Raw genomic sequence first — 25659 nt, 5'->3', positions numbered from 1 at the left:
CACACACACACACAAAACAGATAAAAATTGCCTGGTCAGTCTGACTTGCATGCCATGTCGCGTTCAGAAGGATGCAACATTTGACTATGGACACTACCATCCAATTCTACATGTCAGAAAATCCGACAGACACACAACATTGCTCTGTAGTGAACGCAACCATGTGTAGATTAAACGATGGACAGACAAGACAGACACACACAGAGGCAGATTGAGGCAGACTGAGGATGGAGAGAGCAGTCTGACCGAGTGAGTGATGTACACTACCTGCCCCCCAAATCACTGAGGTCCAGCACAGAGAGAGGGAGAAAATAAAAACACAAATCAAGGGGGAAACACACAGAGCTTGACACTGACACTTAAAATATTAGCACTCTAAACATAATGCCAGGAAATAAAAAACTTCATAGAAAAGGTGATGGAAAATGATGAACAAAGTCAAAATTTTCACACACTGTTACGTTACAGCCTTATTCTAAAATGGATCAAATACAAATATTCCTCAATCTAGACACACTTCCCCAAAATGACAAAGTGAAAACAGGCTGAGAAATTGTTGCACATGAATTACAAATAAAAAACAGAAATGCCTTATTTACATAAGTATTCAGACCTTTTGCTATGAGATTCAATTGAGCACAGGTGAATCCTGTTTCCATTGATCATCCTTGATGTTTCTACAACTTGATTGGAGTCCACCTGTGGTAATTTCAATTGATTGGACATGATTTGGAAAGGCACACACCTGTCTATATTAAGGTCACACAGTTGACAGTGCATACCAGAGCAAAAACCAAGCCATGAGGTCGAAGGAATTGTCCGTAGAGCTCAGAGACAGGATTGTGTAGAGGCACAGATCTGGGGATGGATACCTAAAAAACGGTCCCCAAGATCACAGTGGCTTCCTAGAGCTGGCCGCCCGGGCGAACTGAGCAATCAGGGCAGAAGGGCCTTGGTCAGGGAGGTGACCAAGAACCCGATGGTCACTCTGACAGAGCTCCAGAGTTCCTCTGTGGAAATTGGAGAACCTTCCAGAAGAACCACCAAGCAGGCCTTTATGGTAGAGTTCTAAAATGCTGAAACGTCTAAAACCTGTTTTCTCTTTGTCATAATGGTGTAGTGTGTGTAGATTGATGAGGGAAAAAACTATTTAATCCGTTTTAGCCTGGTCCCAGATCTGTTGTGTTCTTGCCAAATTCATTGATGTCATTGGCAAGCCAAACATTGTGGAAACAGGATGCACCTGAGCTCAATGTCGTGTCTCATAGCAAAAGGTCTGAATACTTACGTAAATGAGGTATTTCCACTTTTTATTTTTAATAAATTAGCTTTTTTTTTAATTACGTTTTTTACTGTTTTTGCTGTCATTATGGGATATTGTGTGTATATTGATGAGGGAAACTTATTATTGAATCATTTTTAGAATAAGTCTGTAACGTAACAAAACAAGGAAAAAGTCAAGGGGTCTGAATACTTTCCGAATGCACTGTATATATGTTTTAGACCAGAGGAAAGAGTTCCTCCTACGGGCCCTTCAACACCAGTTCCAGCAGCATCTAGTCTCCCATCCAGGAACCAACCAGGACCAACCCTGCTTAGCTTCAGAGGCAAGCCAGCAGTGGGATGCAGGGTGGTATGCTGCTGGCAAATCAATCAAATAAAAGCAGTTCAAATCGAAATATTCAAAGCCGGCCACACCCGTTGCCCCCTCACCTTTTGCCTGCCGCCTCCTCGGAGGCTCCCCCCTTGCCCTGTTTGTCGATGACGATCTTGTCGTTCATGCCAAATTTGCACTCCGGCATGCCGCTCAGGTAGCTCTTCATCACCACGCGGCCTGAGACGTGGGCGCTCAGCACCTGGCCTGATTTGAGCAGAGGAAGAGGTTACCACGGAGCAACACGGAAGGCAGGTAACCGGTTCAGGAGAGCTGTCAATGAGTGGTTTACACATTAAAAACAGGCAGGTGACGGCCTCTAGTGTCCACACTGGCACTATACCACTCCGCTAAATTTGCATTCATCGTCATATTTATTTAACCTTGATTTAACTAGGCAAGTCAGTTAAGAACACATTCTTATTTACAATGACAGCCTACCGGAGAACAGTGGGTTAACTGCCTTGTTCAGGGGCAGAACAACAGATTTTTACTTTGTCAGCTCGGTGATTCGATCCAGCAACCTTTCGGTTACTGGCCAACGCTCTAACCACTAGAATACCTGTCGCCCAAAAATATAATAAATATATTGGCACCCTTGCACTTTTCTTAAATAATTCCCTATTTCTTCTAAAATGTTTGGTTTACACACCTTGTCATTGGATTTTTAACATTGCAGAACCAATTTCAGTGCTACACACAGGATTTTTTTGTTTAATTATTACATTGTAATTTCAGAAAATGTCCATAACATATCTGCAGTAATAGTGTAATGATAGTGTTTCACAGGTGTCACTTAACCGCCAGAGATATTGGCCTATTGGTTTCTCCCACCGGAGAGGCATCTGTTGTCAAAATGGGAAAGCTTTCTGACTTTGTGGCTGTATTATCTAGCGGAAATCGCTCTGTCATTTCGATTTATGGTACAATGTTTCCCTACAGTATTCAGTGCTTAGAAACATACTTATTTACAATAAAAGTAACTCCAAAATGAAAATACAGTTGAAGTCGGAAGTTTACATACACTTAGGTTGGAGTCATTAAAACTAGCTTTTCAACCACTCCACAAGTTCCTTGTTAACTTCTTTGGGACTGGGGGGCAGTATTAAGAAGCTGGAATAGAAAGGTGCCCAGAGTAAACTGCCTGCTACTCAGCCATAAAAGCTAGAATATGAATATAATTAGTAGATTTGGATAGAAAACACTCTGAAGTTTCTAAAACTGTTTGAATAATGTAAGTTTCTAAAACTGTTTGAATAATGTGTGTGAGTATAACAGAACTCATTTGGCAGGCAAAAACCTGAGAAAAAAATCCAACCAGGAAGTGGGAAATCTGAGGTTTGTAGTTTTTCAAGTCATTGCCTATCGAATATACAGTGTATATGGGGTCATATTGCACTTCCTAAGTCTTTAGAACCTTGTTTGATGCTTCTACTGAGAAGGAAGGGGGAATGAGAGCTGAATGAGTCAGAGGTCTGCCAGAGTGCCATGAGCTGACCACGCAGCGTTCAGGTGAGAGGTAGCTTGCGTTCCATTGCAATTCTACAGACAAATGAATTCTCCAGTTGGAACATTATTGAATATTTATGATAAAAACATCCTAAAGATTGATTCTATACATCGTTTGACATGTTTCTACGAACTGTAATATAACTTTTCGTCTGAACGTGAGTTTGGATTGTGTACTAAACGCGCAAACAAAAAGGAGGTATTTGGAAATAAATGGACTTTATCAAACATTTATTGTGGAACTGGGACTCCTGGTGGGAGTGCATTCTGATGAAGATCATCAAAGGTAAGTGAATATTTCTAATGCTATTTCTGACTTCTGTTGACTGCACAACATGGCGGATATCTGCATGGCTGTTTTGTCGTCTGAGCGCTGTACTCAGATTATTGCATGGTGTGCATTGTCGCTAAATCTTTTTTTAATTCTGACACAGCGGTTGCTTTAAGGAGATGTTTATCTAAAGTTCCATGCATAACACTTGTATTTTAATCAATATTTATGATGAGTATTTCTGTAAATTGATGTGGCTCTCTGCAAAATCACCGGATGTTTTGGAACTACTGAACATAACACGCCAAAGTAAACTCAAATTTTTGGATATAATTATGAACTTTATCGAACAAAACATACATGTATTGTGTAACATGAAGTCCTATGAGTGTCATCTGATGCAGATCATCAAAGGTTAGTGATTAATTTTATCTATATTTCTGCTGCTTGTGACCTCTCTTTGACTGGAAAAATGGCTGTGTTTTTCTGTGACTTGGTGCTTACGTAACATAATCCTTTGGTGTGCTTTCGCCGTAAAGCCTTTTTGAAATCAGATACTGTGGATGGATTAATGAGAAGTTTATCTTTAAAATGGTGTAAAATACTTGCATGCTTGAGGAATTTTAATTATGAGATTTGTTGTTTTGAATTTGGCGCCCTGCACTTTCACTGGCTGTTGGCGAGGTGGGATGCTACCGTTAACAAACTATAGTTTCGGCAAGTCGGTTAGGATATCTTCTTTGTGCATGACAAGTAATTTTTCCAACAACTGTTTACAGATCAATTCACTGTATCACAATTCCAGTGGGTCAGAAGTTTACATACACTAAGCTGACTGTGCCTTTAAAACAGCTTGAAAAATTCCAGAAAATTATGTCATGGCTTTAGAAGCTTCTGATAGGCTAATTGACATAATTTGAGTCAATTGGAGGTGTACCTGTGGATGTACTTCAAGGCCTCTTTGCTTGGGAAAATCAAAAGAAATCAGCCAAGACCCCAGAAAAAAAGGTGTATACCTCCACAAGTCTGGTTCATCCTTGAGAGCAATTTCCAAATGCCTGAAGGTACCACATTCATCTGTACAAACAATAGTACGCAAGTATAAATACCATGGGACCACGCAGCCGTCATACCGCTCAGGAAGGAGATGTGTTCTGTCTCCTAGAGATGAACGTACTTTAGTGCGAAAAGTGCAAATCAATCCCAGAACAACAGCAAAGGACCTTGTGAAGATGCTGGAGGAAACAGGTACAAAAGTATCTATATCCACAGTAAAACGAGTCCTATATTGACATAACCTGAAAGGCCGCTCAGCAAGAAAGAAGCCACTGCTACAAGACAGCCATAAAAAAGCCAGACTACGGTTTGCAACTGCACATGGGGACAAAGATCTTGTGGAAGGCTACCCAAAACGTTTAAACAATTTAAGTTAAACAATTTAAAGGCAATGCATCCAAATACTAATTGAGTGTATGTAAACTTCTGACCGACTGGGAATTGGATGTAAGAAATAAAAGCTGAAATAAATCACTCTATTATACTATTATTCTGACATTTCACATTCTTAAAATAAAGTGGTGATCCTAACTGACCGAAGACAGGGAATTTTTACTAGGATTAAATGTCAGGAATTGTGAAAAACTGTGTTTAAATGTATTTGGTTAAGGTGTATGTAAACTTCCGACTTCAACTGTACATTATTTATCGTTAATTTCTATTGGGCACAAAATAATCTGAAACAACCAAAACAAACAGAAAATGCAGACAACAGTTTGTAGAGTTACAAGCTTGATGTAATCATTGCATGCTAGGAATATGGGCCAAAACTATACTTGACTACTTTAATACACATAAGTGAATTTGTCCAAATACGTTTGGTCACCTAAAAACGGGACCTATGTAAAAAAACAAACATTTTATTGTAATTTAAACGGTTTACCTAATATGGATTAAAATACACTACAATTAATGCTGACAGTCTGCACTTCAACCAGTCTGTCATTATATCATTTCATATCCAAAGTGCTAACATACAGAGCCAGAACAACAACAAAAAAAGTATGTTTTGTAGATCACTGTGTTGTATGTATTTTCCAAAAGTATCGAATGTGAAGTGCCTTTGAAGTACCCAATGCACAGCCAGTCTTGCCCAAACGGTCCATTCTTGCTGCCCACGTGATAACGAGGACCAATATGGAAATAAGTTGGAAGACTTCATTGTTTTTTAAATTCTCTATCATTTTTATGTATTGTTGTCCTCACATGAATTAGTCACCTCTATATGCATTTTAAACATGTCCAATAGAATGTATTAATTCAAGCAAGGCCCACGACCCGAGTCCAGTGTATGTTTGTCTTTGTTAATTTGTTTCAGTACAGCAGTGTTACAAAGTCCTTGCTGCAAAACACACACATCGGTTTTACCTTGTGGGGACATCAGCAGGTTGACGCTCTCCAGCACATCCAGGAAGAGCTCGTTGCGACGGTACTTGATGCCCTCGCGACGCCAGCCGATCTGCCCGGTCACCTGACTGGTGATCTGAGACTGCTCCTCCTTGGACTGGAGACAGAGATCGAGGAAAAGGACAGGGAGGAGAGAAACAAGTGGTTGATAAAGAGAGGAAAAAGACAAGGAAAGAGGGCAAAAAGGAGGGATGGACAGAGAGGAAAAGGACAGGGAGGAGAAAGAAACAAGTGGTTGATAAAGAGAGGACAAGGAGGAGGAAAGTGGGTAAAAGGGAGGGATGGACAGAGAGGAAAAGGACAGGGAGGAGAAAGAAACAAGTGGTTGATAAAGAGAGGACAAGGAGAAGGAAAGAGGGTAAAAGGGAGGGATGGACAGAGAGGAAAAGGACAGGGAGGAGTAGAGAAAAGGGATGGACAGAGAGAGGACAAGGAGGAGGAAAGAGAGGAGAGGGATTGACAGAGGAAAAGGACAGGGAGGAGTAGAGAAAAAAGGGATGGACAGAGAGAGGACAAGGAGGAGGAAAGAGAGGAGAGGGATTGACAGAGGAAAAGGACAGGGAGGAGTAGAGAAAAAAGGGATGGACAGAGAGAGGACAAGGAGGAGGAAAGAGAGAAGATGGATTGACAGAGAGGAAAAGGACAGGGAGGAGTAGAGAAGAGGGATGGACAGAGAGGAAAGGGACAGGGAGGAGTAGAGAAAAGGGATGGACAGAGAGAGGACAAGAAGGAGTAGAGAAAAAAGGGATGACAGAGAGAGGACAAGGAGGAGGAAAGAGAGGAGGGATGGACAGAGGAGAAGGACAGGGAGGAGGAAAGAGGAGGGATGGACAGAGGAGAAGGACAGGGAGGAGCAGAGAAAAAAGGGATTGACAGAGAGAGGACAAGGAGGAGGAAAGAGAGGAGGGATGGAGAAAAAGAGAAGAGGGTAAAAGGACAGTGAGGAAGAAAAGTAGGGACAGAGATCGGGGAGAGAGAAAATGAGAATGTCATTTTTTATTTATTTAACCAGGCAAGTCAGTTAAGAACAAATGTTTATTTACAATGACAGCCTACCGGGGAACAGTGGGTTACCGGCCTTCTTCAGGGGCAGAATGACAAATGTTCACCTTGTCAGCTTGGGGATTCAATCCAGCAATCTTTCGGTTACTGGCCCAACGATCTAACCATTAGGCTACCTGTCGCCCCATGCCAGATTGTTATGCCTGTTAACACTTTTCACCTGGGTAATTCTAACGACAACTCAATCTGTAAAGTTGGACTCTGCAATATGTTGGTCATATATCCGTAAGGAGACAGTCACCCCTCTGTGCAAGTTGTTAAACAGCCGAGTCTGCCTTTAAACAACCAATCAAAAGGGAGAGTACTCACATGGTGCTGGAGAATGAAATGACCAAGGGATAAACGGCAGCCACGTAGCACAAAGACAGAGAGACAGACACCGAGAGACAAAGAGACAGAGACACACACAGAAAGCGAGCGAGCAAGAGAAAAATACATTACACAAGTCTACATGGAATTCATCACTGTCATCAGCTCTGACCGAAGCCATCCCTCATACCCAACATCAACAGCTGAAAAGGTATACTACAGTGTGACTACCACGCAGTCCAAACTGGATATGAGAGATAACTTAAAATAATGGTCATGGTGCCCACCTGGCTCTTGATGCCCGTTTGAGTGATGAAGGTCTTCAGTGCGCCAGTCTCCGAGTTCTGGGGGTAGCCAAAGTCCAGGATCTCTACAAGGGACAAGGGGACCGTGAGACCACACACACACTTCTGCTATGAGCTCACCAAATGGGCTCACAAAGAAACACCATCTTATTTTATGTAACCCTTATTTGACCAGGTAAATTCAGAGACCATGTTGAACATGAGTGACGGTTGCAGGGGAGGAGAGGGGTTGTTTCCAACCGTTACTCTCATGAAGTAAAAAAAACAATATTGTCTTTCCCAAACATCATAGATCAGAAGAAAGTTGTATTTGTATGTTTTTAAAACATTTCCACTGCTGCATTTTCTGTATATTGCTATTCACCTAAAGAAAATGAATATGTGGCCTGGCTGGTCTAGGGGTAATGCTGCAGCTTCTGGCACACATGCACAGGCAGGACATAGGTTTTAAATCTGGCCAACTGCCTTAGACACAACCTCTCCACCTTTCACCATTATAATTCTATGTCACTATCTGTATAAAACATTTATTTTAAAAACATGTAAAGTAATTTTTGAAAAGAAAAGGAATCATAATAATATCACCAATATCTTGAGTGGATATTAGCAAGTCTGCAATGTCTGTCACCGTCACACCTCGACATCTGCCGGCGCTATATTTTCTTTAGGTTGAGATTTTCTTGCTTAAAAGTCACAAAAATCTAAACCTAAAAAAACAACAGCACAGCAGAAAGGCTGACCGCAGCACGAGAGAACCACTTCAAGATGTGGCATGACGATTGTGTGGAATTCCTGTTAAGTTTATTAGGTTGTTGTAAAACGATTGGGGAAATAACATGCTGCAAATGAGAGCACACACACTAGGGATGGGCACAGTTATTAAACTATTATAATATCTGAACGGATTTTAGTATTCGATTACTTTTTGGGGGAAAAAAGACTATTTTTTCAATGAAAAGACTGTCCAAAATGAAATGATCTATGTGATATTGCTACAAGGGCTGACCCCATTTAGCCGACTAGTCGATTGTTTGCTCGATAGGCTGTTGGTCGAGCGAGATTTCTTTAGTCGAGCAGTAGCAAAAAAAAAAAAAAAAAAAAAAAAATGGTGGACAAGACACCAGTCTGATTTGCGCTGAGTGGACTGACCCGTTGTGGAGGTCATGGGGATGACACAGTCCACCAGTCTAAGACGTGCTACTGAAATTGTATATGGTTATATTACATAAGAACAATGGTGCGACACTAATAAAAAATTAGATTATAACAAATGCGCTGTCTCCCTCGTTGGATAGTGGTCGCTGCAGGTAATGTCATTATCATTAGTAGACCTTAGTATAGCAGCCTTGTAGAACAACCATGGGGCTGTAGGTAATGTCGTCATTATCATTAGTAGACCTTAGAATAGCAGCCTTGTATAACCACCATGTCATTATCATTAGTAGACCTTAGTATAGCAGCCTTGTAGAACCACCATGGATCTGTAGGTAATGTCATTATCATTAGTAGACCTTAGTATAGCAGCCTTGTATAACCACCATGGGGCTGTAGGTAATGTCATTATCATTAGTAGACCTTAGTATAGAAGCATTGTATAACAACCATGTCATTTTCATTAGTAGACCTTAGTATATCAGCCTTGTATAACCACCATGGATCTGTAGGTAATGTCATTATCATTAGTAGACCTTAGTATAGCAGCCTTGTATAACAACCATGTCATTTTCATTAGTATACCTTAGTATAGCAGCCTTGTATAACCACCATGGATCTGTAGGTAATGTCATTTTCATTAGTAGACCTTAGTATAGCAGCCTTGTATAACAACCAGGCTCAATTATGCCCTACTTAGACAGGTTTCTTTTTAAATGGGGGAGGTCGGGAAATGTAATTATGTGCACAAGCACAAAACTCCTCAACTGTAATTTTTGTTACATCCGAAACTGCCATGTCAGTCATTTCTACATGTCAGGAGAGAAACAATTCCAGCCAGAATAACCAACTGTTTGTTAGTGAACACCAATGTCTTCTGATAATATTAGTCTCATGCGACTCGACATCCCCGTGTTTTGAGAAATGTCTGCGTTTGACAGGTGTTGCTCACGGTTTGCGTAAGAAAACAATAACTGATTGGATAAACGGATGTTCAAGGAGGTCATTCTGTCTCGAGAAGTTACTTTTCTTTTAACATCATAAAGTCTGAGCCTGGCCCAGCTCAATCAAATCAATTGCTGGTCGACTCACCCCAGTCATTTATGTGTCTTAATAATTTAATCTAAGTGTGCTTAAAGCACAAGGCAAGCTCAGTGAATATAGTCGATTTGATTAAAACGCATAGGATGTATCAATATATGGAAAAATACACGATTAAAAATGTTGACCAATTGATTGTTCGAAAGAACATCACTTTTTTATGTCGGGGGCAGCCCTAATTGCTTCGTATATAAGGATAGACTATGACAATCGAAATGTTAGTAAAAATTGTTTTTATGACACTTTTTATGAGTGCACCCTATAAAAAAGACATACCGGGTAGCCTACACATTTTTTAACTTGCTATTGGTCGGGCAATCAAAGCAGCAGTACATTCAGAGGCTCCATGTGTCGCAAATAAAGTGGTAGATTTCTAAATCAATTCAAAATGAAATTACAATTATGGAATGAAGCTGGCTAAATGAGAAGGAGCAGGTTTCAATGATCAACCAACAGGTTTTTGTAGACAAGGACGAAGAGCGCAGCAAAAGAGCCTCAATTAGCATTGCTAGCTTGCTAGCTGGCAAGTGAAGCTAGCGTCTTTACATCGATTTGATGCTGTCAAGACAAGACACTACCAGATGCGATGATAGATAACCTATCACTGCAATCCATCTCACACACTGGCCCTTCCCCCACCCTTCTGCTAAAAACAACAAGCAGAGTGCACCGGCTCTTTCCTGAGTAGCGCCCCCATTGAAGTAAGAAAATACAGTGGGGCAAAAAAGTATTTAGTCAGCCACCAATTGTGCAAGTTTTCCCACTTAAAAAGATGAGGCCTGTAATTTTCATCATAGGTACACTTCAGCTATGACAGACTAAATGAGGGAAAAAAATCCAGAAAATCATATTGTAGGATTTTTAATGACTTTATTTGCAAATTATGGTGGAAAATAAGTATTTGGTCACCTACAAACAAGCAAGATTTCTGGCTCTCACAGACCTGTAATTTCTTCTTTAAGAGGCTCCTCTGTCCTCCACTCGTTACCTGTATTAATGGCACCTGTTTGAACTTGTTATCAGTATAAAAGACACCTGTCCACAACCTCAAACAGTCACACTCCAAACTCCACTATGGCCAAGACCAAAGACCTGTCGAAGGACACCAGAAACAAAATTGTAGACCTGCACCAGTCTGGGAAGACTGAATCTGCAATAGGTAAGCAGCTTGGTTTGAAGAAACTGGGAGCAATTATTAGGAATTGGAAGACGTACAAGACCACTAATAATCTCCCTCGATCTGGGGCTCCACGCAAGATCTCACTCCGTGGGATCAAAATGATCAAAAGAACAGTGAGCAAAAATCCCAGAACCACACGGGGGGACCAAGTGAATGACCTGCAGAGAGCTGGGACCAAAGTAACAAAGCCTACCATCAGTAACACACTACGCCGCCAGGGACTCAAATCCTGCAGTGCCAGACGTGTCCCCCTGCTTAAGCCAGTACATGTCCAGGCCCATCGGAAGTTTGCTAGAGAGCATTTGGATGATCCAGAAGAAGATTGGGAGAATGTCATATGGTCAGATGAAACCAAAATATAACTTTTTGGTAAAAACTCAACTCGTTGTGTTTGGAGGACAAAGAATGCTGAGTTGCATCCAAAGAACACCATACCTACTGTGAAGCATGGGGGTGGAAACATCATGCTTTGGGGCTGTTTTTCTGCAAGGGGACCAGGATGACTGATCCGTGTAAAGGAAAGAACGAATGGGGCCATGTATCGTGAGATTTTGAGTGAAAACCTCCTTCCATCAGCAAGGGCATTGAAGATGAAACGTGGCTGGGTCTTTCAGCATGACAATGATCCCAAACATACCGCCCGGGCAACGAAGAAGTGGCTTCGTAAGAAGCATTTCAAGGTCCTGGAGTGGCCTAGCCAGTCTCCAGATCTCCTGGAGTGGCCTAGCCAGTCTCCAGATCTCAACCCCATAGAAAATCTTTGGAGGGAGTTGAAAGTCCACGTTGCCCAGCAACAGCCCCAAAACATCACTGCTCTAGAGGAGATCTGCATGGAGGAATGAGCCAAAATACCAGCAACAGTGTGTGAAAACCTTGTGAAGACTTACAGAAAACGTTTGACCTCTGTCATTGCCAACAAAGGGTATATAACAAAGTATAGAGAAAAGCATTTGTTATTGACCAAATACTTATTTTCCACCATAATAAATAAATTCATTAAAAATCCTACAATGTGATTTTCTGGATTTTTTTTCAACATTTTGTCTGTCATATTGAAGTGTACCTATGATGAAAATTACAGGCCTCTCTCATATTTTTAAGTGGGAGAACTTGCACAATTGGTGGCTGACTAAATACTTTTTTGCCCCACTGTATATATATATATATATCATATTTAAAACATGCATTTCAATTATCGGGATATCCACATTTTTAAAAATATTATTTGAATATGGCAATCAATTCAAATGCCCATCCCTCACACACACATACACACACACAATCAGTAGCAAAATTAGATGATTGACACATCAGCTCTGCTCTTTCAACACGACTCTTTCCAGACGATATCCTAAAAGAGTGGCAAAAGAAAAGGCTTCCTTTACCGTCCAGCAGCTCGTAGATCAGCACAAAGTTGTTCTTGATGTTCTCCTCGCTGATCTTGCCGAAGTAGGCTGTCATGACGTCGCACATCTTAAGATGAGATAAAATAATACAGTTATTTATTAATCCCCAAGGAAGAACATTCTATTACGCCAGCCAATACATACAACACAAATAAATATACCTTGTAGAGGAACTCGAAAACCATGGCGGCGTTGACATTCTGCTTGGTGACCGCCGCCAGCCAGATGTTGGAGCGCTTGACGTGGAAGAAACTGGTGCGGGCGATGTTGGTGACCGGCGAGCGCACCTGCTGCCGTGCATGGATCACGTTCACGCGGAACGCATCCACCGCGTTACGCCTGGATACACAAATACAGAAAAGAAAGGGAGGGGGTTGTTAGACATTAAAAAGCTAGACCTTGAGCAGCAAGCACACACGCGGAAGAGGAACAAAGTGTTAGAGACATATACAGTGGGGAGAACAAGTATTTGATAACCTGCAAAATCGGCAGTTTTTCCTACTTACAAAGCATGTAAAGGTCTGTCATTTTTATCATAGTTACACTTCAACTGTGAGAGACGGAATCTAAAACAAAATCCAGAAATCACAGTGTATGATTTTTAAGTAATTCATTTGAATTTTATCGCATGACATAAGGACATCAGAAAAGCAGAACTTAACATTTGGTACAGAAACCTTTGTTTGCAATTACATAGATCATACGTTTCCTGTAGTTCTTGACCAGACACACTGCAGCAGGGATTTTGGCCCACTCCGCCATACAGACCTTCTCCAGATCCTTCAGGTTTCGGGGCTGTCGCTGGGCAATACGGACTTTCAGTTCCCTTCAAAGATTTTCTATTGGGTTCAGGTCTGGAGACTGGCTAGGCCAGCATTACAATTTTTTTAAATTAGTCTCATGCGGTTGGTGCACCTGATTCAACTGTCCTGACGCCAGGTAGGCAACGTGTGCCCATTTTACAATGAATGAGTAGGAAAGTGTATCTATAGGCTTCCCTTGTTGTTATTAGCAGCTTGGGCCTTTTTTATATTAAGGAATATTTAACTTTCTCTGGTCATAGGAGTAACATGAATTTGTGCATGACGCAGAAAATGCGGTGCAACTCGAGTTGCCATCAGCTAGAAGGCGGTGTCCCCTTTTAGTCAGTGTCAACAGAGGACTCAAAAAGTGATTGACTCAAAAAAGGTTGGTGACCACTGGTGTAGATGAAGGGAAGGAGACATGTTAAAGGATTTTTAAGCCTCGAGACATGGATTGTGTGTGTGCCATCCAGAGGGTGAATGGGCAAGTAAATATTTAAGTGCCTTTGACCAGAGCATGGTAGTCCTTAAAAGTTGTGTCATACTGCAGCACACCTTGCGTGCTGCTGCAGCATTCTGTAGCAGGTTATTTAATTCTCAGACATTTCTTCTGTTATTGCAAGTTATTGCTAGTTTGACCACCAGAGGGCATATTTGAGAAGCATTTGATAGTCTTCCATATTGGCATTACCAGAGATTTTAAAACCTTTCTTGTAATTACATAGTATATGGGATTGATTTTAAGAAATTTGGCTTTAAGAAATTGATTAATACCATGGTGCTTCTATTCTGAGAAAAATGAAAAACGAAACCCTCAGGGTTTCTGCGAGGATGGAATGGAACATATGGCGCTGTACAACGTGACAATCAGGAGTAGGCTACAGTATTGGAGGATTCTAAATTGTTTGCCTTCATTAGACAACTTTGTTCCAATATTTCTGTAAATCAGTGATATTTATTCCCATAGTAATTTGTTATGGATCCATAACTAAATCAACATCTGCATTTTTAAAGAGTATTTATAATTATTTTATGTTTTATTTTACAGTATATGCTTTTACATTTGGATAATAAAGAATTTAAAGCATTTTGAAGATATAAGCAACCTGCACTTGTTTATTAGGCTACTGTACAGTCTGACAAGTAAACATAGCTTACAATACATACTGCAGTAAACATGGGCAAGTGCCTGATTCCTTACATAAGGGAGAGCAGGCCATGTCTGTATTACAGAATTCGGGCACGTGGGAGACCGGGGTTCAATTCCCCGACGGGGAGGAAAGAGTAGGCTGTCCTGGAAAATAAGAATTTGTTCTTAACTGATTCCATTTGTTATTTCATAGCTGTGATGTCTTCACTATTATTCTACAATGTAGTAGTAAAAAATAAAAGACAAATTCTGGAATTAGTAGGTGTCCAAACTTTTGACTGGTACTTGCTTAATTAATTCAATTAACATTATAGTGTTTCTATTCCAAACAAAACGTTTCCGTGAGGATGGAATGTAAAATATGTACAACGTGACGTTGGGCAGTACAGTACTGGGATATTTAGCTTAGAATCTCTGTTTCGTGCGGTCAGGGCACGCGGAAGACCGGGGTTCATTTCCCCGACGGGGAGGAAGGAGGAGGCTGTCCTTGTAAATACATATTTGTTCTTAACTGACTTGCCTAGTTAAATTCAATCTGGAGTGCCTGCGCTCATAAATTCAGAACGCTGTCAGATCGTCCGTTTGTAAATTCAGACCGTTTCGCTCTCAGAACGCACACTGGACATTCGGGCCGAGGAGTAGGGTTGATTTGAGCGTTCTGGCCTTAACAACGGCAGTCAAGCACCCAAGATGACATTGGCTGGCTTGCTAGCTACTTCCAGACACAAATGAGACAACCCTGACCATTTTACTCGCCCTAGCAGAGCTGGTTAGGCAGTTTTGTGTTAACCAGAGCATTGGTGACTAACTGTGCTGCTGGAAACAATTTAATTTAGATTTTTTTGCCGACGTTTACTGACTCCGGCCATTTTCAACAGGTGTCAAGCGCTCGTAAATAATTTATTCTGCGCTCTGGTACACCCAGACGAGAGTGCTCTGAAATCGGAGTAGATAGCCAGAGCGGATTTACGAAAGCACCCGAATGTCCATTGCGAACACACAACGACTATACCATTTAGCTAAGCTAACAATGCCGGGAATAATCAAGTCAATAAACGTTGGTTAGTTAGATAGCCTGTAGTTAATGTACTGGCAAGTTTGATGTATAACTACTAACGTTAGGTAGCTAGCTAACATACCGGTACATACTGCTGTAATGATATGCTATGTGGTTCGCAAGGACAGTGAACCTAACAAATTGTCAGCCAACATAACGTGTAAGGTAACTTAATTGAAAAGTCTACTTTATTACATTAAGTAGCAAGCTACTGTGAGGATGCGCTCTATCGACTCTGCGGCTTGAGCATGCTTTTAGTGCACAGTCGATAGCGCGCAGGACATTGGGAAACCTGCTGCCTGCTTGTTTCATTTGAACTCGTGCACAATTATCAGTTTATTATTTGGTTTATAATGCCAATGCATTGTCAGTTAGAGACACAGTCGTGCATTGGGACCCAAAAGAATAATCAGCCCCCCCTTGGTCGTTAGGGCAAATCTGGTCTGTGAAAGGACAGGGGGTTTTCACACCTAGCTCGGCTCTTAGACTATTCTTTAGTAAAGGTTGAAGGGTTTATTGTTAAGCTATTATCCCCCATCCCCAACTTGCAACAAACTGATGTTACTCCCATCTCGTTCCTCGCCCTCTTTCGCGCGTCATTCTCCACCCGAGTGGCTTACTTGTGGGCATGCTGGCAGGATATGGCAGCACCTTCGGTTGTGCGTCAAGAATTCTGCATAGCAAGTTTGTATGAAGGCCTGGTTATTCACAGGCAAATTGTTATATTCTATGGAGGTAAACTTGTGTCTTTTTGTCGAGAGCAAAACATTTTACTTTTCAATCAAAAATAATTGTTCAGGCCTCCCGGGTGGCGCAGTGGTCTAAGGCACTGCATCGCAGTGCTAGCTGTGCCACCAGAGACTCTGGGTTTGAGCCCAGGCCCTGTCACAGCCGGCCGCGACCGGGATGGTCCATGGGGCGATGCGCTCGGGTTAGGCCGGTAGGTATATCCTTGTCTCATCGCGAACTAGCGACTCCTATGGCGGGACGGGCGCAGTACGCACTGACTAGGTCGTGAGGTGCACAGTGTTTCCTCCGACACATTGGTGCGGCTTGCTTCTGAGTTGGAACAGAGTTGGAACAGTGGGTTAACTGCCTGATCAGGGGCAGAACGACAGATTTGTACCTTGTCAGCTCGGGAGTTTGAACTCGCAACCTTCCGGTTACTCTAACCACTAGGCTACCCTGCCGCCCCATGAATGGGCCAAGGTGTCGACAGCATTGTGACGTATTTGTAGGCATATCATTGGAAGATTGACCATAAGAGACTACATCTACCAGGTGGTCGCTTGGTGTCCTCCGTCGCAATTATTGTGTAATCTCCAGCTGCAGTATTTTTACATTTGCTTCTGATAAGCCAATTGCCACCACTGATAGATTATCGAATAGATATGTGAAAAACACCTTGAGGATTCTAAACAACGTTTGCCATGTTTGTCGATATTATGGAGCTAATTTGGAAAAAAGTTTGCCGTTGTAAGTGACTGCATTTTCCGGTCTTTTTCTTAGCCAAACGTGATGAACAAAACGGAGCTATTTCATCTACACAAATAATGTTTTTGGAAAAATGAACATTTGCTATCTAACTAAGAGTCTCGTCATTGAAAACATCTGAAGTTCTTCAAAGGTAAATGATTTTGAATGCTTTTCTTGTTTTTGTGAAAATGTTGCCTGCTGAATGCTAGGCTAGGCTATCAATACTCTAACACAAATGCTTGTGTAGCTTTGGTTGAAAAGCATATTTTGAAAATCTGAGAAGACAGTGTTAACAAAAGGCTAAGCATGTGTTTGAATATATTTATTTCATTTCATTGCGATTTTCATGAATAGGAAACGTTGCGTTATGGTAATGAGCTTGAGGCTATGATTACACTCCCAGATACGGGATTGCTCGTCGCTAGAGGTTAAAGAAGAAGTTACAGGTCTGTGAGAGCCAGAAATCTTGCTTGTTTGTAGGTGACCAAATACTTATTTTCCACCATAATTTGCAAATAAATTTATTAAAAATCCTACAATGTGATTTTCTGGATTTTTTTTCCTCATTTTGTCTGTCATAGTTGAAGTGTACCTATGATGAAAATTACATCTTTCTAAGTGTGAGAACTTGCACAATTGGTGGCTGACTAAATACTTTTTTTGCCCCACTGTATATCCACAGTAAAATGAGTCCTATATCGACATAACCTGAAAGGCCGCTCAGCAAGGAAGAAACCACTGCTACAAAACCGCCATACAAAAGCCAGACTACGGTTTGCAACTGCACATGGGGACAAAGATCATACTTTTTGGAGAAATGTCCTCTGGTCTGATGAAAGAAAAATAGAACTGTTTGGCCATAGTGACCATCGTTGTGTTTGGATGAAAAGGGGGAGGCTTGCAAGCCGAAGAACATCATCCCAACCGTGAAGCATGGGGATGGCAGCATCATGTTGTGGGGGTGCTTTGCTGGCATCATGAGTTAGGAAAATGATGTTGATATATTGAAACAACATCTCAAGACATCAGTCAGGAAGTTAAATCTTGGTCGCAAATGGGTCTTCCAAATGGACAATGACCCCAAGCATACTTCCAAAGTTGTGGCAAAATGGCTTAACCTGTTGGAACTCTAGGGGCGCAATTTCATTTTTGGATGAAAAACGTTCCCGTTTTAAACAAGATATTTTGTCACAAAAAGATGCTCGACTATGCATATAATTGCTACTGTTCGAAAGAAAACACTCTGACTTGTCCAGAAATACAAAGATCTTCTCTGTGCGTGCCCTTTAACGTGAGCTTCAGGCAAAACCAAGATGAGATGGCATCCAGGAAATGACAAGGATTTTTGAGGCTCTGTTTGTCATGATCTCCTTATATGGCTGTGAACGCAAGAGGAATGAGTCTGCCCTTTCTGTCGTTTCCCCAAGGTGTCTGCAGCATTGTGACGTATTTGTAGGCAGATCATTGGAAGATTGACCATAAGAGACCACATTTACCACGTGTCCGCCCGGTGTCCTGCGCCGAAATTGGTGCGCAAAAGTCACCTGCCAAACAATACAGAGAGTAAAGCAAGCTTCCACGAACTGCATGTCAATGAAGAGATATGTGAAAAAACACCTTGAGGACTGATTCCAAACAACGTTTGCCATGTTTCGGTCGATATTATGTAGTTAATCCGGAAAAAGTTTTACGTTGTAGGTGACTGCATTTTCGGTTCGTTTCAGTAGCCAGGCGCAATGTAGAAAACGGAACGATTTCTCCTACACACAGACGCTTTCAGGAAACACTGCGCATTTGGTGTGTAACTGAGAGTCTCCTCATTGAAAACATCAGAAGCTCTTCAAAGGTAAATGATTTTATTTATTTGGTTATCTGGCTTTTGTGAAAATGTTGCGTGCTACATGTTATTCAAAATGCATTGCTAGCTTTGCATACTCTTACACAAATTAGTCAATTTCTATGGTTCAAAAGCATATTTTGAAAATCTGAGATGACAGTGTTGTTAAGAAAAGGCTAAGCTTGAGAGCAGATGCATTATTTTCATTTTATTTGCGATTTTCAGAAATCGTTAACGTTACATTATGCTAATGAGCTTCAGGCTATAACTGTATACAGGGTTTTTTCATAGCCAAACGTGAACAAAACAGAGCGATTTTTCCTACACAAATAATATTTTTTTGAAAAACTGCACATTTGCTATGTAACTGAGAGTCTCCTCATTGAAAACATCCGAAGCTCTTCAAAGTTAATGATTTTATTTATTTGGTTATCTGGCTTTTGTGAAAATGTTGCGTGCTACACAAAATGCTATGCTAGCTTTGCATACTCTTACACAAATTAGTCCATTTCTATGGTTCAAAAGCATATTTTGAAAATCTGAGATGACAGTGTTGTTAAGAAAAGGCTAAGCTTGAGAGCAAACGCATTATTTTAATTTTATTTGCGATTTTCAGAAATCGTTAACGTTGCGTTATGCTAATGAGCCTGAGGCTTTAGTCACGATCCCGGATCCGGGATGGGGAGTTTCAAGAGGTTAAGAACAACAAAGTCAAGATATTGGAGGGGCCATCACAAAGCCCTGACCTCAATCCTATAGACAATGTTTGGGCAGAACTGAAAAAGTGTGAGAGCAAGGAGGCCTACAAACCTGACTCAGTTACACCAGCTCTGTCAGAAGGAATGGGCCAAAATTTACCCCTTATTGTGGGAAGCTTGTGGAAGGCTACCTGAAACATTTGACCCAAGTTAAACAATTTAAAGGCAATGCTACCAAATACTAATTGAGTGTATGTAAACTTCTGACCCACTGGGAATGTGATGAAATAAATAAAAGGCTGAAATAAATCATTCTCTCTACTATTATTCTGACATTTCACGTTCTTAAAATAAAGTGGTGAGCCTAACTGACCTAAAACAGGGAGTTTTTATTAGGATTAACTGTCAGGAACTGTGGAAAACTGAGTTTAAATGTATTTGGCTAAGGTGTATGTAAACTTCCAACTTCAACTGTATGTTACTTCAGCTGCATCTCCTAACACTAGCTAGCTTGCTAATGTAGCGATTTTCGTAAATTAACTTTATGACAAAATAATATGCACAAATGTTTGTCTCTACATTAACTAACATATTCCTCTCAATTGTACATGTTTTGCTTGACTTGTTATGACGCTAAAATTACTCACATTTTCTTCCACTGTAATGTTTTGTCAGTCATCTTTGCTGAAGAAACGTCACCAGCGACGGGTGGCATAACGACAAATTCGTCATTGGAACCACTCGATATGATTGGTCATATAGAAACCTTGGGACCCAAATGCATAATGAGTGCTCTAACTCCCCCTTGTGGTGGTCTGGAGCAATGAAGCCATGACACTGGGTACCTCTAAGTCCCGCCAGTGTAAGCTCACAGCTTTTAAAGGAAGAACCACAGTAGGTGCCAGGTGCACCGTTTTGAGTGTGTCAAGACCTGCAGCGCTGCTAGGTTTTTCTACGCTCAACAGTTTCCCGTGTGTATCAAGAATGGTCCACCACTCAAAGGACATCCAGCCAACTTGACAACTGTGGAAAGCATTGTAGTCAACATGGGCCAGCATCCCTGTAGAACGCTTTCAACACCTTGTAGGGTCCATGCCCTGACGAATTGAAGCTGTTCTGAGGGCAAAAGCGGGTGGAATGCAATATTAGGAAGGTGTTCCTAATGTTTTGTACTCAGTGTATAACCTGTTTTAAACCATTCTGTTGAGACATTTTTTGCCAAATTGAGTTCCATATGTAATGTTGTGTTTGCTGCAATATAATAGTCTGCTTGTATTGTCCCTATAAACAATGGACTTGACTTACTTTTGATATTACCCTAATAAAGTTTGAAACTTTTGTGACGGATTTGTCTGGTGTGGCTATAATTAGGCTATAGCCCTACTGCAGGCCTATGATATGAAGACAGTTGGAGTGCTGGGGCCCACTGACTCTGACAGTTGAACTTGAGGTGAGGAAGACCCGTTCAGGCCTACCAGAGTTACTGCTATAATCTAACAATATAATGCTTATCTTTAAAAAAATATATTTGGAAAGAAAATGAACGAATTAGCCTCCATCTGTACGCATATATCCGTAAAGCAGACGTAGTAGCCTATCTGACAAGGGTAAAGAAATGCCTGTCGGTGTCGTAGCATGCTGTCAGCATATCTCTATCTTTCTGGGGCTAGGCCTAAGCTTCTCTTACTCTTTCTTTATATTACTATCATAAATTACCAATTTTACCAATCTAACTACTAAATAACACAATGGTCATTTATTTGATGTATCTACTGATAAACTGGGTAAATCAAGATGTTGCCTAGGTCTATTCATAATACAGGTAAATGCATATTATTTCAATAGGAGTGTATGCATGCATTGAGTTATTGAGCTTGTTTGAGCCGATTTCGTGGGGCGACAGACGACAAACAATCCCTTCCTTCCATTTAGGACTTATTTGATTGGCAACTGCTAGGAGAACATTATTTGATTGTACTGATCAACATTTGCATAGAAGCAGCAAGCTCTTCTTTTATAAAAGTTTGCATTGTCTCTAAGAAAGTAATGACATCCTTCACAAGGCAGAATGTGGCTATGGAATCTAGTGGAAACCAGGCGGGAGGTGAGGGAGACGAAGAAGTGAATGAGTTTTTGAAAAAGTTTATTAACAATGTTTTTGGTGACAATTAGCTTTGAAATCAGTATATTTTGCGTTATCACAAACAATGTACTAGGTTAGTGAATTCAGCTGTAAGCTAGCAAGGAAAGTAAGCCAACAATTAAAGCAGGAAGCTACCACTATAGTCTCGCATTGTAAAAGTGTTCAAGCCTGTATGGACATTGTTTTGCAAACAGTAATTAACAGTTTCAACTTTTCTACAACTCTTCCATTATTCAAGTGTTTGTGCAGCATGGGTGGGGAGCTAGCAATGCAGCCCACACAACATAGCATTGGATGACTAAGAGGAGCAGGCACTTTGCCCTCACGCTATAAAGGGGGATGGGAAACCAGACGCTGCTGGAAGTGGTGTTGGAGGGCCAGTAGGAGGCACCCATTCCTATGGTCTAAAAAAATATCCCAACGCCCCAGGGCAGTGATTGGGGACATTTCCCTGTGTAGGGTGCCGTCTTTTCGGATGGGACGTTAAACGGGTGTTCTGACTCTCTGTGGTCACTAAAGATCCCATGGCACTTATCGTAAGAGTAAGGGTGTTAGCCAGGACACCGGGGTTGAATTCCCAATCTGGCCTTCATACCATCATGGCCACTTAATCATCCCCAGTTTACAATTGGCCCATTCATTCCCCCAGGTTGTTGCTGTATATGAGAATGTGTTCTCAGTCAACTTACCTGGTAAAATAAGTGTTAATTGTTTTTTAAATAGACTTGATTCTCTCAATCATGTGAGACACATTTGACAGACGTAACAAAATGTTAGTACCGAATCGTTTTGTTTTTAAATAGAAAAGTACTGAAGTTTCAGTATACCGTGCTCCACTACTCTGTGGACTTACCCTATGTCATCGCGGTAGACGCGGGAGATCAGCACCTCCCCCTTGTGGTTGTAGATGAACAATCCTCCAATCATGATGGCAGCCTCTCAGTCATAACAGGCCATGAGGATGACTGCATGGGGGGAAAGAAAGAAAGAAAGAAAGAAAGAAAGAAAGAAAGAAAGAAAGAAAGAAAGAAAGAAAGAAAGAAAGAAAGAAAGAAAGAAAGAAAGAAAGAAAGAAAGAAAGAAAGAAAGAAAGAAAGAAAGAAAGAAAGAAAGAAAGAAAGAAAGAAAGAAAGAAAGAAAGAAAGAAAGAAAGAAAGAAAGAAAGAAAGAAAGAAAGAAAGAAAGAAAGAAAGAAAGAAAGAAAGAAAGAAAGAAAGAAAGAAAGAAAGAAAGAAAGAAAGAAAGAAAGAAAGAAAGAAAGAAAGAAAGAAAGAAAGAAAGAAAGAAAGAAAGAAAGAAAGAAAGAAAGAAAGAAAGAAAGAAAGAAAGAAAGAAAGAAAGAAAGAAAGAAAGAAAGAAAAGAAGAAAGAAAGAAAGAAAGAAAGAAAGAAAGAAAGAAAGAAAGAAAGAAAGAAAGAAAGAAAGAAAGAAAGAAAGAAAGAAAGAAAGAAAGAAAGAAAGAAAGAAAGAAAGAAAGAAAGAAAGAAAGAAAGAAAGAGAGAAAGAGAGAGAGAAAGAGAGAGAGAAAGAGAGAGAGAAAAAGAGAGAGAAAAAGAGAGAGAAAAAGAGAGAGAAAAAGAGAGTGTGGAAGTGATCAGCAATCAGCACAACAATACAAAAATCAGAGGGGGAAAGGTTTCTTTTGGAAACATCTTGAGTCAGGAGGAATTCAGAAATAAAATCACATATCTGACTAAAGAGGCACAGAGAGCTATTACATTCATCTAGATTCTACTAGGCAGGAAAGGTGGAATAGTTTAAGAAAGTGCATGATACACAACAGGAAAAGCCCTCAACAAGCTAATCCTCTTCCTTCCCACTCCTCAGGAAGACCAATAAAATAGGCCTATAACAGATTACTGCTCCTGGAAAGACATGACTATAGTTAACACACAGAAACAAGGAGGGGAATCAGGGTGTTGTTCATTAGGTCCCAAAATGAAGAAAGCATACAAACAGGGTGGGACCTACCTAAAAAGCCAATAATTGATACGTGTTTTGGTGCAAATAGTTTAAAACATTTTCCATTATGCACCCTAATGTACTTAGAGGAGCGATGTCATGTAGGCAAATTTGTTAACGAATTAAAAACATCTGCCATTTCATTTGACCTTCAGTTGCCATAGGAAGCACATTTCCAATTCATGTCATGATTGAGCTGAACTCTGCTCAGATTGAAGGACCCACTCCACCCCTGTTCGCCTCTCTGCCCCTCAGTATATTCAGAAGGACACATCCAAAAGCTTGCAAGGGTCCAGAGAACTAATTTGACACATATCTATTCAAACAAGCAAGTGAGCGTAATAGCTTAGTGTGTGTAACTGTGTGTTCCACAATATCTGGCCTTAGGTCTCTCTAACTTCAAGGTCAAAGCATAGGAAGCAGAAAATAATGCTTGATTGGATGACTCATCTAGGCCTCTGAAAGAGGCAAGATCAAAATGGCAAGATCAAGACACCTTTCAACAGATCCTTATATAAACAGACAAAACATTATGGGCTTTAGAGCAGAGAGCTGGCTAAAGGCCTTTGCAGACTGCACGATTTTAGCCGTCTAATGTCACGATTTTGATGTCCTAGACAACTTCCACGTAGTAGGCAAATTCTTAGGACGTAAACGATTGTCAGACATCTTGGCTCGTTCAGTGTGACCGGGTCTAGGTCTGCCGATTAAGTACCGATACGTACGGTCGTAGGCCTACCAGTATCAGATTTGTTTTACCTTTATTGTGTTAAGCCGATCCTGGTGAATGACAAATAGGAAAATGGCCTGCACAGAGTGTGTGTGAATAGTCAGATTAATATACAGTGGGGCAAAAAAGTATTTAGTCGGCCACCAATTGTGCAAGTTCTCCCACTTAAAAAGATCAGAGAGGCCTGTAATTTTCATCATAGGTACACTTCAGTTATGACAGACAAAATGAGAAAAGAAAATGCAGAAAATCACATTGTAGGATTTTTAATGAATTTATTTGCAAATTATGGTGGAAAATAAGTATTTGGTCAATAACAAAAGCTTTTCTCAATACTTTGTTATATACTCTTTGTTGGCAATTGCTGTTGCTGGGCAACACAGACTTTCAACTCCCTCCAAAGATTTTCTATGGGGTTGAGATCTGGAGACTGGCTAGGCCACTCCCAGACCTTGAAATGCTTCTTACGAAGCCACTCCGTTGCCCGGGCAGTGTGTTTGGGATCATTGTCATGCTGAAAGACCCAGCCACGTTTCATCTTCAATGCCCTTGCTGATGGAAGGATGTTTTCACTCAAAATCTCACGATACATGGCCCCATTCATTCTTTCTTTTACACGGATCAGTCGTCCTGGTCCCTTTGCAGAAAAACAGCCCCAAAGCATGATGTTTCCACCCCCATGCTTCACAGTAGGTATGGTGTTCTTTGGATGCAACTCAGCATTCTTTGTCCTCCAAACACGACGAGTTGCGTTTTTACCAAAAAGTTATATGACATTCTCCCAATCTTCTTCTGGATCATCCAAATGCTCTCTAGCAAACTTCCGATGGGCCTGGACATGTACTGGCTTAAGCAGGGGAACACGTCTGGCACCGCAGGACATGAGTCCCTGGCGGCGTAGTGTGTTACTGATGGTAGGCTTTGTTACTTTGGTCCCAGCTCTCTGCAGGTCATTCACTTGGTCCCCCCGTGTGGTTCTGGGATTTTTGCTCACCATTCTTGTGATCATTTTGACCCCACGGGGCGAGACCTTGCGTGGAGCCCCAGATCGAGGGAGATTATTAGTGGTCTTGTATGTCTTCCAATTCCTAATAATTGCTCCCAGTTTCTTCAAACCAAGCTGCTTACCTATTGCAGATTCAGTCTTCCCAGACTGGTGCAGGTCTACAATTTTGTTTCTGGTGTCCTTTGACAGCTCTTTGGTCTTGGCCGTAGTGGAGTTTGGAGTGTGACTGTTTGAGGTTGTGGACAGGTGTCTTTTATACTGATAACAAGTTCAAACAGGTGCCATTAATACAGGTAACGAGTGGAGGACAGAGGAGCCTCTTAAAGAAGAAGTTACAGGTCTGTGAGAGCCAGAAATCTTGCTTGTTTGTAGGTGACCAAATACT

At 41.0% G+C, this 25659-nt stretch overlaps 1 protein-coding gene across 2 annotated transcripts in view; it reads right to left on the bottom strand.

The window, feature by feature from the left end:
* The window catches only part of LOC135514629 (AP-2 complex subunit mu), a 36610-nt gene that overhangs the window by 6936 nt on the left and 4015 nt on the right, over positions 1-25659 (bottom strand). The window contains exons 2-8 of one of the 2 annotated variants that reach the window (XM_064938069.1): positions 22430-22541; positions 12574-12751; positions 12392-12479; positions 7556-7638; positions 5859-5994; positions 1714-1861; positions 268-282 (exon numbers count right to left, since the gene is read on the bottom strand). In XM_064938069.1, the coding sequence (XP_064794141.1) occupies positions 268-282; positions 1714-1861; positions 5859-5994; positions 7556-7638; positions 12392-12479; positions 12574-12751; positions 22430-22503 (722 nt within the window). In that variant the 5' untranslated portion in view covers positions 22504-22541. The remainder of the gene's footprint in view (positions 1-267; positions 283-1713; positions 1862-5858; positions 5995-7555; positions 7639-12391; positions 12480-12573; positions 12752-22429; positions 22542-25659) is intronic. The other variant, XM_064938070.1, reaches the window with a different exon arrangement.

Source organism: Oncorhynchus masou, chromosome 26, assembly GCF_036934945.1.
Source record: "Oncorhynchus masou masou isolate Uvic2021 chromosome 26, UVic_Omas_1.1, whole genome shotgun sequence".
In the NCBI taxonomy this organism is placed as follows: Eukaryota; Metazoa; Chordata; class Actinopteri; order Salmoniformes; family Salmonidae; genus Oncorhynchus; species Oncorhynchus masou.
This window is presented reverse-complemented; position numbering and strand designations above follow the sequence as displayed.